At 34.1% G+C, this 15,421-nt stretch overlaps 1 protein-coding gene and 2 long non-coding RNA genes across 3 annotated transcripts; all 3 read right to left on the bottom strand.

The window, feature by feature from the left end:
• Positions 1-771: 771 nt before the first annotated feature.
• LOC149676846 (uncharacterized) lies at positions 772-1,900 on the bottom strand. Its single transcript, XM_089838488.1, has 3 exons — positions 1,760-1,900; positions 988-1,257; positions 772-918 (listed from the first exon to the last, which is right to left on the bottom strand). The coding sequence occupies exons 1-2, from the start codon at positions 1,769-1,771 to the stop codon at positions 994-996; spliced, it is 276 nt and encodes a 91-aa protein (XP_089694614.1). The 5' UTR covers positions 1,772-1,900; the 3' UTR covers positions 772-918; positions 988-993.
• Positions 1,901-9,533: 7,633 nt separating this feature from the next.
• Positions 9,534-10,989, bottom strand: LOC149676845 (uncharacterized). Its single transcript, XR_016366628.1, has 4 exons — positions 10,702-10,989; positions 9,988-10,084; positions 9,792-9,913; positions 9,534-9,704 (listed from the first exon to the last, which is right to left on the bottom strand). It is a non-coding gene; the product is annotated as an uncharacterized LOC149676845 (long non-coding RNA).
• Positions 10,990-13,302: 2,313 nt separating this feature from the next.
• LOC149676844 (uncharacterized) lies at positions 13,303-14,085 on the bottom strand. The gene is made up of 3 exons (XR_016366631.1): positions 13,796-14,085; positions 13,616-13,715; positions 13,303-13,531 (listed from the first exon to the last, which is right to left on the bottom strand). It is a non-coding gene; the product is annotated as an uncharacterized LOC149676844 (long non-coding RNA).
• Positions 14,086-15,421: the final 1,336 nt, after the last annotated feature.

The following is a 15,421-nucleotide window of genomic DNA, read 5'->3' as shown; positions in this document are numbered from 1 at the left end:
ACTCGTGAAGAGGCCTATTTTAAGAAGCTTGGATAGTTACGAGTATTTATTGCGTTTGCTCCTTAGATTTTGAGTAAATTTTAAGGGATTTTGGCAGCAAGTGTCCAGTCTCACTATAGTCCCGGGCATTTCGAGATTTAGCGCTTTTTTTCATCGTAAATATGTTATATAACTTTATCGGTGACGTCGAAGTGGAATAGGTTTTATATTAGTAGCTAATTATTGGATAAGACCAATTTTATTTGAAAAAAAAAAAACGTTTGCACTGTAGATAATCTACCCCAAGGTGAAAAATGCAGACTAGAAATCACTAAGTACCATGAATTTTAAAATAAGATTTTTGAATTAATTTGAATTTTATGATAATTTGAGTGTTTTATTGGAAAAATACTGTGTGTTGCATATTGGTGTACTAAAGGGTTTATATGGAATGAAGAACCAATTGACGTACAAGACCTAAGAACGTTCAAAGACAGAATTGGGCTGTAGTGCTCACTTGATCGCAGTTTCTCTGTCCCGAGTAACTATTCCCATTATGTTCCCCCAAACATGGCCGCCGTATTGGTAAGCCAATGCAACAAGGTTTAGATCATGGAAACCTAAAAATGTTTTCAAACGTTCTTGGGTCTTCAAAAGCCCAACCCTTTACAATTAATGTTAAATACAATTACTAAAATGTACATATAGGTATGGGATTAAGTTAGGTCCCAAAATTTTAAACACCCTTCAAATAATTAGGCTTAAAACAAAATTGAGAATACATTATTTTTAAAAGAATAATTTATTATTCATTTTAAAAAATGAAAGATAATTTTTACAGTCTTCGCTTTAAAAGCAAATGATACAGAAAGATTGTTGAGGTCCAATTGAAGAAGAAATGGTTGAGTTTCAGATGGTGAACATTCATTGGAATTCAATCTGTAAATCAAAACACAATGTCAGTTTTACGATTTTAAGTAAAGTACTTGAGACTCGTGTAACACTTACCAAGACTTAATAGTAACGGAGAGCGGCACCGTATGGAGCGTAGGCGGATCGGAGACCGACTCCAAGACCGTATCCGTATCCGTAGGCAGCTGGGTGGGCGGCGTAGGCGGTTGGGTGGGCAGCGTAGGCCAATGGGGCAGCGGCGGCGGCGTAGGTATGAGCGTAACCCAATGGGGCAGCGGCATATCCGAGTGGAGCAGCGGCGTACGCGAGTGGAGCAGCAACTCCGGCGTAGGCGCAAGCGGCCATGGCGACGACGAGAAGGGCAATCTGTAATGTAATTGAAAAGGGCAAAGACTTGTAAGTAATTGTGACTCTGGGAAGCTAACGGAATGACTTCAAAGACTAGCTGGCAATCCATCCTGGACTGCATGGGGAATCTCTTGGGTACCGATAGCTGAATGGTTAAACCAAGTCTATAACACTTTCAAGTACTTCAGTGATTCATTAGCTTTCTATATCCTGGACTGGGAATCTTTATGTGAGGGAAGTGGTACCAATAGCTGCATGGTTAAACCAATTCTTCATGGTTTCAAACAGTAGCAAGTACTCCACTGACTAATTAAAGTCGACGGAAATTAAACCCAAATCATTTGACGAGTTAATCACACTCGGAGTTAAGTCATTCCGAGTAGGGGTTACGTTTAACTATTTTAACATCGTAAATGGATGGAGCTAACCCATCTAACTAATCTAAAGCCCAAAATGGGTAATTTCAATCCTTGATTATCACTCAAAACCGCATTTAAAGTAAAAACAAAAAAGTACTTACGATGGATTTCATTTTAAGTTTTGAGTGTTGATTTCAGAAGTAGAACTGAATCTGAATTTCCAACGGTGAATCCCGATCCTTATATACCCTGAAATTTAACACGGAAATATATGTGTGTGCAAGTTTACCACCATCATTATGTAGTACAAATTGTCACATCACAGGTGCTTTCGTTTGAAAAATACAAAGCCAACCGCACACGCCCAAGCCATACCTCCGCGACCTTTTCTCTCATTGGTTAAAAATCTAGGGGGCAAACCAATACCCTCTAACGTTCTATTAATGCTTTCTTGCGGAATTGAGAAGAAATTTCATTTTAATAAAAGGAAAGAAAAGTGAGAAGAAAAAAAATGCGGTTTTTAATCTTTTTGGGTTTTTAACTTGAGACCTTAGTTCCTGTGTTCCACCCCCTTAATTTTTTTTGGGGTTTCTTGTGGGTAACCACAGGATTGAGATATGTAACGTTGTAACCCCACCCTTACATACTATGGTTTTAATTTCAAAATTGTATGCTTTGTTTTAATCCCTAGTATGTCCATAAGGTGGAATTGACCTTGGGCTTCATTTTTTAACTTTTTTTTAACATTGAATTTACGTATAGTTGGTTTTAAATATCACTTAGATTTAATTTAGTGGAAAATCACAGGTATCAAGGTGTATTTTTATGCCAAATTTAACGCATTTTACCAAAGAGAGAGAGAGACAGATATAAAATTTGATTTTATATCTGTCGTAGTTAGGCCTAAATTTCAAAAATAAAAAAAAACTTTTTGGTGATTTTTCTTTTAATCTCATTTTAAATTAAATTGATTACGAATGTTGTAATTTTAAAACTATGATTCGAAGGTGGTTTTGAGTATATATTACTTTCACCTTGACTTTTGTCCATTTCTAGTATTAATTATGTTAAAATAATGACTTTCTTAAGCCTAACTAACTAACTAAAGCGAGTACAAAACTCGTTTATTTCTTACATTAAATGTTAATTTTAAATGGAAAAAAATCGCGTGCCTATATCTTTTGACCAAAATCTTATACATTAAGGCGTAATTTTCATTCTTTATTTTTTTCATTTTAATTCAAGGGCATTTGGAATTTTGGGAAGAAAATTTGGGAGGCCCATTGTGTCCGTTTTTTTTTGCAGCTACACCTGGGTAAGTTGTAATTATATTTGTAAAATTTTTTTTTAAGTTGGTCGAAACTGGGTCAACGTTATTATAAAGACAAATCATCAATCATGATACTTGTCAAAGCTTGATTTTTAATCACTAATAGAGTAAATGTATCGTTAACTAAAATGATTATTTTAAATTTACGATTATAATAAGTCATATTTTAATATTTAATATTTAATATTTTCTAGTATTAGATAGACACTCCCATGTCTGTTTTTAGTTATATATTTACATAACTTTTGCGTAATTTATGAATTTAAATGGGGTAATTTACTAAATAGGAAGATGAGACCCAATAATTAATATTCATTAGTTTTTCGATGGTTTCCTGCTTATCTGAATTTCCAAATTTATCAAAAAAAAAAAAATATTTTCATTTTCGAAAGGTGGTTGGTTTTATTTAAGTTACAAATATGTTGAACTACTTAATAATATTGAGGTTTTAGAACTTATTTTTTGACAGCAGCGGGATTTTATTTATTTAGGTTGAAAGTGAAATTTTTATGAAATCATTTATGACTTAAGGAATGCACTTAGTCTAGTTTAAAGGCCGACTTCCATCGAAAAGAGTTCTAGCGAACTGAAAACCGAGCATCGAGTCTAACAATGGAGAGACCGTGCCCATTTTCGAATCCCTGCTGGGGTAAAAGATGTAAGGGTTCTATCTAACTGAAAGCCGTGCAATGTGGTTCTAGCTAACTGAAGATACACAATAGAGAATTTCCTTCAGGGGAAAGCAAAAATTCGAGAGGAAATAAATTTCTATTGTTCATCTTCAGTTCGCTATAACCACATTGCACGGCTCTCGGTTAGCGAGAACCCTTCCAACTTTTGACCCAGCGGGGCTTCGAAAATCGGCACGGTCGCTTCATTGTTAGTCTCGATGCTCGCTTTTCAGTTCGCTAGAACCGTTTTCGCTGGAAGTCGGCCTTTAAGTTTCACTTTATTGAAAAAAAGAAAAATAATTTTTATATTCGTGATAACTTTCGATTTAGTTGAATATTTAATTCTATTTAACTATTGTGACATCATAATGGGTATGTGGAATGCACTTAGTCTATAGTTTAATTTTCACTTTATTGAAAAAAAAAAATAGAAAATTGGTTATCTTTATGATAACCTTCATCTTAGTTAAATATTTAATTTTAATTATATTTAATCAACCCTGTGACATCATAATGGGTGTTTTCACGTTTCATATTGTGCGATACTCGTTTTCTAAAAAATCCCACGTGTATTCATACAGATCCATAGAAATATCTGCAAATTAATTTCACTGTCAGAAAAGTCGTGATGAAAATTACTAGATGTTTGAAGGTCCTTTATATACAATACAATTAAAAGCGTCCATTTACGTAAAGGTATTAACGTAATCTTACTAAGTCCCTCTATAATTTGAAATTAATACTTAACTGTATAGTTAGTTGTTCAGGAGTTCCTTGGTTCAAGGTGTTCAATGAATTCATATTCAATAGCAATTTTTACGTTAGCAAAGTTTGACCCCACAGATTTGGGAAGTATTTAAAATTGCAATAAATAAAAATGAATACTGGGAATTAGGGTCTATCTGATTAGCTTTTAATTGATTAAATTCTCCTAATTTATGACAGCTAATAATTAAAGATTTAATCGTGATACTATAAAACACAATAGAATTAAGGGTGTCAACGAGTTTCTTTTTTGTCAGTTGAATTTTTGTTTTTTTTTTGATAAATTAACTTTTTATACTCGTGAATATTTTTTTTATTTTGCCTTTCTAGGAAACTATCTCTTTAACTCAATCTTAAACCGATTAATTACATCCTTAATTTTTTCCCTTAAAATTCCGCGCCCAGTATCAAGCTGAGTGAGAATACGTTAATTTTAATTTTAAATTCAAATTTGCCCCTTATTTAAGATAGTCCTGTAAAATTTTTGAATTCAGTTAATATTTGATGTGTAATAAGGTATGGAGCCATAAGTCCATAACCATAAGAGCTAAATTTGTCTCTCCATATATGGGAAATTAGTCCAAAATCGGTCAAAAAGTTAAGATGATGGTTAACTTTTTTTCCCAATTATTTTGTTTTTATTCTGAAATTTGTTTTTAAAAACACGATTAACATGTGATATATTTTTATATTAAGCTACAAGACCCTAACACTCCTGATAGATCTAAGTTAGCTCTTCCAAATAAGACCAATTTGACTGAAATCGGTTAAAAACATCCAAAGTTAATTACGGTTTTGATTCAAATGATATTTCTTCTTTAAATTATATTGGTTTTAAGTTCCATAGAAGTTCATTATAGTATCATCATTCAATCCCAATTGGAAATTCCAGTCACGTACGATCTGATCTTGTCTATTGAAATTGCGAAGGACTTAACAATCATAAATAACAAAATTTCCTCCAATAAAAAGAGAAAGAACAAGTTGGGAAAACCAAAATATTACCTCTCCGAGTCAAGAGAAGGACTACCTACAAACTTATTTACCCAGTTATGGAAATGTTTCTTTTTTTATGAACAAATACTGAAGTTAAAATTTATGAAATATTAAAGCAGTATACAAAGCATAGCAAATATACTGTAAATCAGACGACATTTTACATCCAATAAGGATATACTTGTACACATTAAAATCATCCGATGGGGGAAAAACGGGAAATGAAGAGATAAAACTTTGGAGGGATATTACCTTTACGTATTTGTAAAGGCCCAATTTGCTACTCCTCAACTGTATACCCTCTATGTTCAAAGCCATATTCACAACAGGGTTGCCATGTAAACACTATCCTCTCCTTTCACCTCAACAATTTTCTTAGTTTGTCAACATGACGATTAAAGTTACATAACACCAAAGCTAATTTGTGGCTACACACACTGAAGGTAAATGCGCACCATAAAAAGCATGAACACACGAAGCTATAATCCGATTACGATCAGACCTTTCACTGATCTGGGCTGCGTTCAGCAGAGCTCACCAAAAAAGACAGCGGATTTTGGAAAACGTTTTCTGGTGAGATCTGTCGTCATAGCTTTTCTCCGGTCATCGGTCTTTTAAAAATGAAGCTAGCGCAATAAAGCGTGCAAGGTACAAAGGCTTAACAAAAATTGTATGATAACATATTTATGGAGATAGATAAGAACAACTTTTATAATTAAACATAGAAACTAACATGTCTCTTAAACTTCTCGCCGCTCTCGCGTGATCAACTTGTTTCACGCCAATTAAATAGCTATAGTCCCATCAGAATCAGCAAGAGCTATTTGTATTAATTCCTCCATGCTTTTTCGCCAAGCTGAGAACTACGCGTTTTACGTCACGTTATCCAAAAACCCGACTATTTTCCTTGAAGACCGCGCTGGCTCACTGAGCACCGTGACGTCAAAATTCAATAACAAAATCCCGTTCTGGATGACACTGCTAACAGCGCCTGACAGCGCTGAGCTCTGCTGAACGCGGCCCAGATTTCCACCATGATTATAAAGTCTAAGCCTAATTATTTAAAAGTGTATTTAACTTTCGGCTCACTCTGAACCGTTAATGTCTCTGTATTACAGAAACGAAAACCAAACCCAAGCGTTTACTTTTTGGTTCACTAGGCCTAATGACAAGTAAAAGTTCATTTGCCCAATATAGTTGCGTTCTTCTTGAAATCACTTTAGAAAGAATTATGCTATAAACAGATGTAGTATAGCTTAAGTAATATATAAACATCGATTTCAAATAATAATAATAAAAAATATTCTTGGGATATCAGAATGAAACAGAGCTTTATAGCTACAAAACCACTAAAGGCATCGAAATTACGAAAAATATTTCCATATATTAATAATATATTATGAGAAAACCAAATATTAAGGTTTTGTAGGATTTCTTTCCACAAAACAAAGCGAACTGCTAACGCGGTGCACTAACGGACGGACACACACAGACTAAAACATAGGCTGCTTTTTAACTCTTTCCGTTTTAATTTTGAGTTGAGAAACTAGATTATCTTAAATATTAAAATAAATATAATTAATATTAAATATTTTCTTCGTTAGTTGTTCGCCTTATAGAGCGTTACATCGCGTTGATAAAGAACAATTAGACATTCTTGAGAGACTTGACTAATTTTGGCGTTTGAAATGAAGCATACGCCGGTTGCATTACCTTACTCAAATAGGTAGTATATAAGGGTGTCGAACTACAGCTAAAAGCAAGAACAACCGCAATTGCGAAAACCTTTGGTGGACAACCCACCCTAGGGAGGCTAGACGTTTCTCGTAACCCTAGCTGATCGCCGCGAATGTCTTAAACCAAACGATGACTATGGAGTTAGAAGCCAATAAGACAGATTGGTGTCTATGTGGAATAGACGGAAGACCAGTAGATGGTGGTGTTTAGAAGCCAGTATGTACAGACTGGTGTCCAAGTGGGATGGACGAAGACCAGAAGATGGTGGTGATTAGAAGCCAGTATGTACAGACTGGTGTCCATGTGGGATGGACGAAGACCAAAAGATAGTGGAGATTAGAAGCCAGTATGTACAGACTGGTGTCCAAGTGGAATGGACGAAGACCCGAAGATGGTGGTGATTAGAAGCCAATGAATACAGACTGGTGTCCATGTGGGATGGACGAAGACCAAAAGATGGTGGTGATTAGAAGCCAGTAAGTACAGACTGGTGTCCGTGTGGGATGGACAAAGACGAGAAGATGGTGGTGTGAGAACTCAAGTAAAGGAGCCATTTCCGTGACTGTGAAAGCAGTTCGGAAATGGCGAACACGTTTGCTCCAATTTGGAAACTGCGAACGCGGTCACGTGGGTGTAACAACAGACAAACACACAGACAGACACACACACACGTCGAAATTAGAACCTCTCCGTGACATACGTCACTCGGAGAGGTAAAAAGCCGGTATGGTTCTCGTTTTCGATAAACAAGTTTCACTTTCGTTTTAGGCTAACAGCTCGGAAGCTGAGATTGAGTGTGGAGGGGGAAAAATAAATCGCAAAAATAAAAATAAGAAAATTTTAACTCGCCGCTCTCAATATGATTATGCTAAATAGTTTAGCTGCCAAGATTCAAAGAATTTTTTACAGGTTTCGTAATGTTTTACGTACTTGTACGTCTAGAATCTCTGGAATGATTAAATATACGATACGTCTTTCGTATGCTTAATTATGTTAGAATAATTTTTTTTCTTTTTTGGTGTTGAATTTTATTTTTATTTATTTATTCATTTAATTTTTAACGTTTGCCATAGTAATAAGGGTAGTATCCGCCGTAATAATACGGGTAGTATCCCCGGTAGTATCCTCCATAGTATGGTTTATAGTATCCGCCGTAGTATCCGTATGTGCAGTAGATTTCGCAAGTCCATAATGTTAGTAAAAGCGCTAATAGTAGTATCTGAAATTTAATTAATTTTTAAAACTTTAAATATAAATAATTTAATTGGAAGTTAATTTAGATGCGTTTTAGTTTAAGATTAAGGTAGAGTGTAACTTAAGCTTCAAAATAAGACAAATTTGGTTAAAATCGGACTAAAATTAACAAAGTTATTAAGAAATTTCAAGTTCAAAAAATATTTAAATATTTAAAAATTTTAAACTTATTTTATTTTAAAGTGTAATTTAAACTCTATTCAACTGCTTAACTACATAATTATATTCTTAATCCTCAAAGAGTTATTTAAAAATTAATCTTAACAGAAATTGTACTTCGATAAAGTTTTAAAATGACAAAATCTTCTAACTTACCAATTTCATAGTGAAGCGTTGGCACTTTTCCGTGAAAACTGAAACGGGATATTGTTTTGCGTCTATACCACAGTCTACTGTGTTGCGTCCCCGTCTTATCGGGTTATATTGAATGTCATACGGTTGACCGGGATTCTAAAAAGATTTTACTAAGGGCTCGCTCCGATTGTGTGTTCAATTAACAATTTAACTGGAAATATATTGACATATTATATGACAATAGCTTTATATTCCCGCTGATGCATTTATTCAGTTGACTTAACGCCTAGTGAAAATATTGCTTGCAATTTAATTAGTAAAATATGTATTTATTGTAGGATAGATTATTGATAATTATTTTGCGTGAATTAATTTATTTAATTTAATTTGTTTCGTAGATAAGTTAGGTCAATAAACTTTATATTCAAGTTTATTAAAGCATCTGTTTTACTTCAAAGACATTTGAATGAAACACCAATCAAAATTTTGACTTAAATATGAATACATACAAATGTCAGAACCGTAAAATATGGATGAAGGTTCCAATTATTTTTATTGGAAATTTATCCTCGAAATTCGAATCCCGTTCAATTTAAAGATATAGGTAATCGTTTGGGTGTGGTTAAGGGCTTGTTTTAAATTGAACCAATCATATTCATGCATTAAATCTACCCTAAAACTATCTACCAAGGCTTCCCATAACTTTAAGCCTAATCAGAAGTTCATTAAATTAGCCTAGGCTTATTTAATGGACTTCTGGCCTAATTTAGTTTGGGGGGGGGGAAACATCGTCTACTATAGTAAAACAAGTCTGCCAGAAAAAATTCTATAAGCTTAAAATATAAATATAGTTTGCCTTAAAAACATTAATCACAACATCTTAATTTGCTTTTTGAAACAAATCAAAAAAATATTTTTTATTATTTACAGTGAAAGAATTTTACAGAAGTTAATGGAATTGAATTGAACCGCATTGCTTAACCGGAATTAAGCTCAACTTATCAATCTGTAGAATTTTATGAGTAGGAAGTTAAAGAGTTTTGAAGTTGTTGCTTGAATCTGTAAACATAGAAAATTCAAAGTCAGACTCAAAACTGAATTTAAGAGCAAAACCAAATCTTAAGAACTTTAATTCTGAGTACTTACCGGATGTCTTGAATCTTAACGGACGTAAGGGTAAGCACCATAAGCACCATAACCTCCATAATAAGCTCCGGAGTAGACAGCGGGGCGAGCGTAGTAGCTAGATCCGAGTCCGTAGTATCCGGCTGTAATGTTAATTTTAGTTTTAATTACCTACGGATTTTAAGTTTGGGGAATGTTTGCAAAAGGGTATATTTACCTCCGTAGGTGCTGACGGCAGCTGGGTAGGCACCGTAGCTGTAGGCAGCGTATTGGGCCATGGCGGTAGCCATAAGGGCGAAGAAAACAATAGCAAACTGTAATTAAAAATAAATTAGGGAAACGTTAATCAAGAGTTGTGTGTAATTTTAATATGAAATCGCGTATCTTTATTGTAAAATTGAAGTGATATTCTTTTTGAACCTAGGGTTTCAAGGGTCCTCAGCAAGGGTGTCTAGAGATCATGAATCAGGGGAAGGTACCGAGGTTTACTTGGGAGGTGACGAAAGGGGTGTTGGGATCAAGTCACCTCCAGCGGACACGGGGTAGTCGGCACCCTTATAGGTTAGGATCGCCAACTTGTGTCTTATTCCCTCAAACTTTGTCGCCCAGAAGCTTGGCTTGCAGGACTCCCGACAATCTGATATTTTAGAAAAAGGGCCATTCCATTTCTAGCTCATAGCTAACATTTAACCCAAGAAATTGCGGAGCTGCTTTGGCTAAACCTTTTAGCAAGATAACTTAGTTTACAAGTACAAAATAAACTATAGCTAAGTACTTAAAATTTAACCTTAAGTACTTTTAAATTATCTAAGAGAATTTCTTTCGGTTATTTAGTTGCGTTTAAAACGCTAAGAGTTGGTTAAGTCTTTAGGAGTTAAGACCATAATAAATTTAGCTAAGTACTTAAAATTAAGCAAAGGTTAATACTTACGATAGCCTTCATTTTGAGTGGTTTTTGAAGATTGTCGTCTTTGAACAAAGATAACTATGCCTTTCGGATGATCAGGCTCTCGTATTTATACCAAAAACTGATCACGCTGTCTTCGAATGCCTGAAACCCTTTCGTCCAATACGAGTTGTTGGCATATTTTTAAAAGTTTTTTTTAACCTAACCTAAAGTTACATAAACGGGGTGGCGGTGGTAGTTTAATATTATAGTTAAGTAATTAGAATCTATATGTGATGATACTGAATGTATCTACGACATCGTACATACCCCCAAAATTTCGGGTGTGGCCCTAAGTGACCTTGAGATCGAAGCGAACGGTTAAGCCTTTTTTGAAAGAATCCTTGAGAATTTAAATTTTTTTTATCAATCTTAAAACGGATCTTCCCAATTTTCTTGATTTTTCAATATAAATTTAAAGCCCAAACTACGTATGTTGTATCATATTTAGGCAGAAAGATACGTGGTTTATGCTGGGGTAACTTTGATTTAAATCGGTTTTAGTTGGTTTCCAATTTTTGCTAGACGAAATGACGGGCCCACTTTTCTCAAAATCCACAATCGGCCTTGATTTTATGATGAGCCAATTTTTGTACCTTCTTACCTTAACTCTTTTTAAATAGACAGGGTGTTCCCAAAAAGGGCGAGTAATTATAGGACCGAAGATGGAGAGATTGTTTTATGGGAAATCAATGAATGTTCTATGGTAAATCAATTTTGAGTAGAAAATGTAACTTCTATCTCCATTTTGATTGCCCTAAGGGACACTGTTTTCGAGTTATGATTTTAAGAGTGTTTTAGGGATGACCCCTTAATTAAATTAGAAATAATTGTCTTGAAATCAGTTTCTTAATTAAATTTAAGGGGTCATCCGTAAAATACTCTGGAAGCAATCTTAGCTTGAAAACAGTGTCTCTTAGGGCAAACAAAATGGAGATAGGAGTTACATTTTCGACTCAAAATTGATTTCTCATAGAACCATGCATCCCACTGTACTTCGGTTCCATAATTACTTTTTTTTGAACACCCTGTATACTTCAGGCATATAAGGGAAATTTTCTGTTAAATATTTTTGATTTATTTCAGCATAAATTAACTTTTTTTTTTTTTTGGTTGAAAAAATATTCTCGTAGGTTCGATATTTCATGGGATGTGGCTACCTTTTTAATGTTCGTTCTTCGATATGATTGGATAGTTTCACTTATAAATGGGTGTTTTTTGTGACGTACGTTTTAGAACGTGCTAAGAGTGTATGTTTTCACGTGATGGGCACGGTTTGTTAAAGGGTTTTTCTATTTTTTTTTTTAATTTTTAGAAGATTCTAGTAATGTGTTTTTGGTTTTATTTCCAAAATCGATGTTTGAATTTGTCGTTTGGAAAATGCGGTCCTGTTATTTTTCGAGAGGGTTAGATTTAGTACCTTTTAATTCAAACGTAAATATTATTTATTTTGTACTATTTTGAAGTGAAATTAGGCCTAATTCAATGTGTTATTAGAGATGCAATATCTCTTAAACGGTACCGAGATACCGTTCAAATAATACAGCTTTAGTAATTGGAAATCGCTTTCAAAACACATAAATATATTGCAACATTTATCTAATGTAGTGTGGAGATCAATTTATTACGCTTTAAAAAATGTGATTAAAACAGGTTTTCGATTAGTTGTATGTGATATCCCAGGTTGAGCATACCATAGTGACATTTCATAGCTTGTTTTGACAAAAAATCACAACTTCTGAAAAGATTCTAGACCAGTTTCGAGCGATGATAAACTTCGCACGTGTTTTTCAATTTTAATGTCAAGTTAGGCTTAAATCCACCAAGTTCGGGTGAAAATTGGTCTTAACGAATTTAAAGTGCTTAACTTTATTGTTCCAATGGGTTAAATAGATTTAAACTCGTTGATTGTTTCGTATCATTGGAGACAATTAAGTTAGGATGATATAAGGCCCACAATATCATTTACTAAACCCAAGTTATTTAATTCGTATATAAATGATGGAGACTAGGAAATGATAGGTTAAATGTGCGCCTGTTTATGTTATTAACAAGTTAAATCAACTGAATGAATTTCCACCTTTTCCAAATTATCGCATTTTGCTTATTTCTTACCTAATTTTAAACAATATTGTTAATTTAGCTTCTTTCTACCCTAAAAAGAGACGCACTTTTAGTCACTCGTCAATTCATAGAAAGACCAAGAGCATAGATAAAATTTCTCCTATGATCCTTAGCGCAGTGTTCGACGGTAACAACACCTATAGTATAACATTTCACTAATTTTACATGCAAGTACTTCACAAGTAACTTTAAAATAAATTCCAAGTTTCAACCCGTAACTTCAAGTATGTATACTTGAATAACAAGCCAAAAAATTATTCACGTCAGTAGGCCTAACCAATATTTGGAGTTAAAATTGAAAAACACCATTTTCTTATGCCTTAGTTCTCAATTCTCTCAAAGTCATCGACTAAGGAACTATGAAAATAGGCTTAACATTCTAAGTAAAAAGTTTAGAACAACCATATTTGTTTTGAAAACAAAAAAAAAGGTTTTTATTTTTTAATTTTAACAGTTAAAAGATATTTATAACATTTCATAATAAATTGGCACGTTGTGTCAAATTTTGTAGAGGAAATTTTGACGCGTTTGTGAAGAATTGAAAGTGTAGATGGTGACTGGTGGGGGTCATCATGGTTGATCATGAACTGGACTTAACGGACGTATGGGTAGGCACCATAAGCACCATAATAACCAGAGGAGTAGACAGCTGGGCGGGCGTAGTAGTTAGATCCGAGTCCGTAGTATCCGGCTGTAAATACCCAGAAAGACCAAATAAATAAATATAAACCTAAAACCAATTCATAGGCTAAGCCTAATTATGACAAAGGCTTACCTCCGTAAGTGGAGACGGCGGCAGCTGGGTAGGCACCGTAGCTGTAGGCAGCGTATTGGGCCATAGCGGTAGCCACGAGGGCGAGGAAAACGATAGCAAACTAAAAGTATAGTTAAGAAAGTACTTAAGTACTTGGCGAGCAGCTACTTGCTGTGATAAATACTTTTAAAATATACTTACAACAGCCTTCATTGTGGATTGGTTTTAAGATTGTTGTCTTTTCGCAAAGAAAGATAACTATGCCTTACTGTGGTCCTGAACCCAGTATTTATACTAATTTTCAAATGGTTCCATCCAATACAAAACGGTGGTGGTTTCGGTTTTTTTTACCATGATTTTGTGTTAACGTAATTTTTTTTTAATTTTTATTCTTTTAGTTGTAAGTAACGTAACATCCCCTTTTAGCAAGGTACAATTCTGTAGTAATATTTTCGGGTGTGGCCCACCTTGGCCTTCGTCAGTGTCTTCACTCTTTTAGGGTCCTCCTAATGTGGGCCATTTGGCCTTGGTAGCTGAGACTGCGTCAAGACAGCGCGTCTTTTTTTAATTCATACTTAACTACGGACTGTTATAGTGGGCATTAGAGGTATTAATGGGTTGAACCGATAATTTGAAAGTCATTTCACGAATATTTTTTGAAAGCTACCATTTCGGTCGCGGTCTTTTGAAGACGGTTTGATGATGATTTAATGCGTTAATTATTTAGGCTTAATGTTTTCTTAAGAGGTTTCAGGCCTAATTGAACTAATCCTATAGTGTCTATACGGCCCTTTAAGCAAACGTACTCTTAGAGCGTGGGTTTTGTTAATAAACATAAGGCAGTAGACAGTTTTTAAGTTCAGTTGTTTAACTTCTAAATATTTTTTCCATAACAATATCAGTGTAATATTTATGCAAATATTGTAATTTGGAAGCGTTGACTCCTTATTGTTAATCAAATTTTATTATCTGTAATTACTCGTAAGATTATAATTGTTAACTACTGGAGAAATCGAAGCCGTACATAAGTTCCATAGGTCTGCGATTTACCATACCGATTTTCTCTCGTCAGCAGTTTCGCGATTTCCAAATGAAGCATTTATTGCTCTACTCTGTTTATTCCCATCGTAAATATGTGCCTTCACTTGGATTATAAGGTTTGAAAACAACTTAGGATTAATTCTAAAATTTAATTCGTTTCTGATGTTTTAAATATTTATCAAAAATTCTGAATTCAATTTCATCGAAATCGTATTACCATTTTTTTTTCAAACATAGTTTTTTATGAAACCGCTTAAATTTTAAAAACTGCCCGGGGTATAACGTTTTTCTGCCATTTCTGAAGCAGTAGATAATCACGTGCTTGGTAAATTTTTGGGCGTTGGGTCCCAATTTGAAATCTGATTGGTTCTTCCTATAAAATCCTCTAACGCTTCTGTCCGGTTGTTTCCAAGGGCTTTTTCTATGATTAAGAGACTAAGAATTAAACGCAGTCGACGAATATTAATAAGACCATTAAATTATATCGTTAAAATACTTAAGACGATATTTTTTTTGGCAACTGACGTTTATTGCGAAAGACGAAATTGATTTTTCGAAAATTGGAATTTATTTAAATGTCAACGCTGCTGCTGTATGGGCTAAAAGGTTGACACATTTTTTTTAATTTCAAAATTAAATTCTAGGGGACTTTTTCGAGCTTTCCCTTATGCTTACTTACACTATAAAATCATGTTTCCCTGATTAATTTTAATCTCACTATTATTTGTAGAAATTAGGTTAGGATATCGTGTTAACTAAAAATATATTATTTCATGCTAGTACTAC

Source organism: Phalangium opilio, unplaced genomic scaffold, assembly GCF_054372755.1.
Source record: "Phalangium opilio isolate 3A_F unplaced genomic scaffold, DU_Popi_V2 ptg000045l_1, whole genome shotgun sequence".
NCBI classification, from domain to species: Eukaryota; Metazoa; Arthropoda; class Arachnida; order Opiliones; family Phalangiidae; genus Phalangium; species Phalangium opilio.
Note: the sequence above shows the minus strand (reverse complement) of the source record. Positions and strands in the feature narration are given on the sequence as shown.